Genomic DNA, 1,519 nt, shown 5'->3' with positions numbered 1-1,519 from the left:
TATTTTGCTATTTTTTTTTTTTTTTTTGGACTTGTAAACATTTGGATAAAGACTTTGATTTACCTGTAGAATTAATTGCTACAGTTCATAAAAGCCCACACCCAATGTATTACCAAATATTGTTGATTTATATATGATAGAAAAAACTCATTAACTCCATTATTTTATTTTGTAGGGTCATTGTACAACATGAATGGAGGGATGATTGGCTGCCGATGCTTATTACACTTAAACAACACTTTATTCAGTACTTAAACCTAATTCTACCCTCTCCACAAGGTGTGTATATTAAGTCTGCATATTCAAAACTCTCCCACGTTCCTTGTGGTTTGTAAGATGTATTCATATTCATTCTGTCCTCCATAAGATATATACTAAATCTCCATAAGTATTATTTCTTAAAAAAATGTCGTATTTAGTCTTTTACACATGTGAAATACCCTCAAAATAAGTCTATTTTATTCATAATAAACAGGGCTTTGGCCACCACAGTACATAAATGTTTTATATATGTTTATTATAAACTAATGATTTGATTTGTATGATTGATAAATGGTGGTAAAACAGAGTGCATGCACCCTGTAAATAGAGGTTGTTTCCTATCTAAATTTTGAACCCCCTTTTCTTTGCTCCTTGTAGATGTTACCATCCCATCAAGTTACATATCCACCGCAGCTGAAGGCAATCTATTGGAAGTTCTCAACTTGTCACTCAATGGTAAGCCTGTCAATCAATTTTAAAGACTGACAAATGAGAAGTCAGTATTAGATAGTTGTTTACCAGCTGTTTTTTTTTATATCTGTGACCTTGTGACAAACAGATATATATATTCTTGCTATGTCATATTGTTTTTATGATTGCAACCTTAATTTTTTCATTTATGTTTTTTTATTCTTATTGTATTATTGTATTTATTATTTATGTTATCACATCATCTTTATTCAATATTCTCCGACTCCTACTATTACTAATCTATTTCAATTTGTGTGATAACTTTTGTTCAAAATTACAAAGGAGACTACCTGGAAGAGAATATAAAACAACAATATATATGCAATAAATCTTATATACTTTTTCAATCAACACAACATTTAAAAAAACAATTCTTTTAACAGTATTTGACAAGCACTTTATTGACCGAAACTTTGACCGTACTGGTCAGCTTGTGATCATAATCACATCGGGTGCAGGTGTCTTTGAAGTGGATAGAGAGCTTTGTAACCTGACCAAACAACGTATGATAGACTACGGTATGTAGTAGATAAAACACAAAAATAATTCAATATACTATTAATGAAGATAGTAGTAGCATAGCTCAGTTGGATATATTTTTTATAATATGTGTTTGTTAAATATGTAGTGGCCATTGTGGGTGCATTGAACTATGGAGATCCTTTGGATCACTGTGCTTTGAGCTGGAGGGATGAAATGTACTATTTGGAGCTGCCTTTAAAGAAAAAATAAAATATATAAATCGTTGGTCCTCCTTACATTATGACCAAAGATCTTATAAACACAA

The 1,519-nt window shown here is 30.8% G+C and overlaps 1 protein-coding gene across 1 annotated transcript; it reads left to right on the top strand.

The window, feature by feature from the left end:
* Nucleotides 1-175: 175 nt before the first annotated feature.
* Nucleotides 176-1,250, top strand: LOC117118897 (GATOR complex protein DEPDC5-like; the record flags this gene model as incomplete). Its single annotated transcript, XM_033263626.1, has 3 exons — nt 176-279; nt 640-717; nt 1,116-1,250. Coding segments are annotated over 3 exons (317 nt in total), but the record flags the coding sequence as incomplete, so codon positions are not given.
* Between the last annotated feature and the right edge of the window lie 269 nt (nt 1,251-1,519).

The sequence above is a fragment of the Anneissia japonica genome, unplaced genomic scaffold, assembly GCF_011630105.1.
Source record: "Anneissia japonica isolate Jap-2015-1 unplaced genomic scaffold, ASM1163010v1 scaffold237058_len1544_cov201, whole genome shotgun sequence".
NCBI lineage: Eukaryota > Metazoa > Echinodermata > Crinoidea > Comatulida > Comatulidae > Anneissia > Anneissia japonica.
This window is presented reverse-complemented; position numbering and strand designations above follow the sequence as displayed.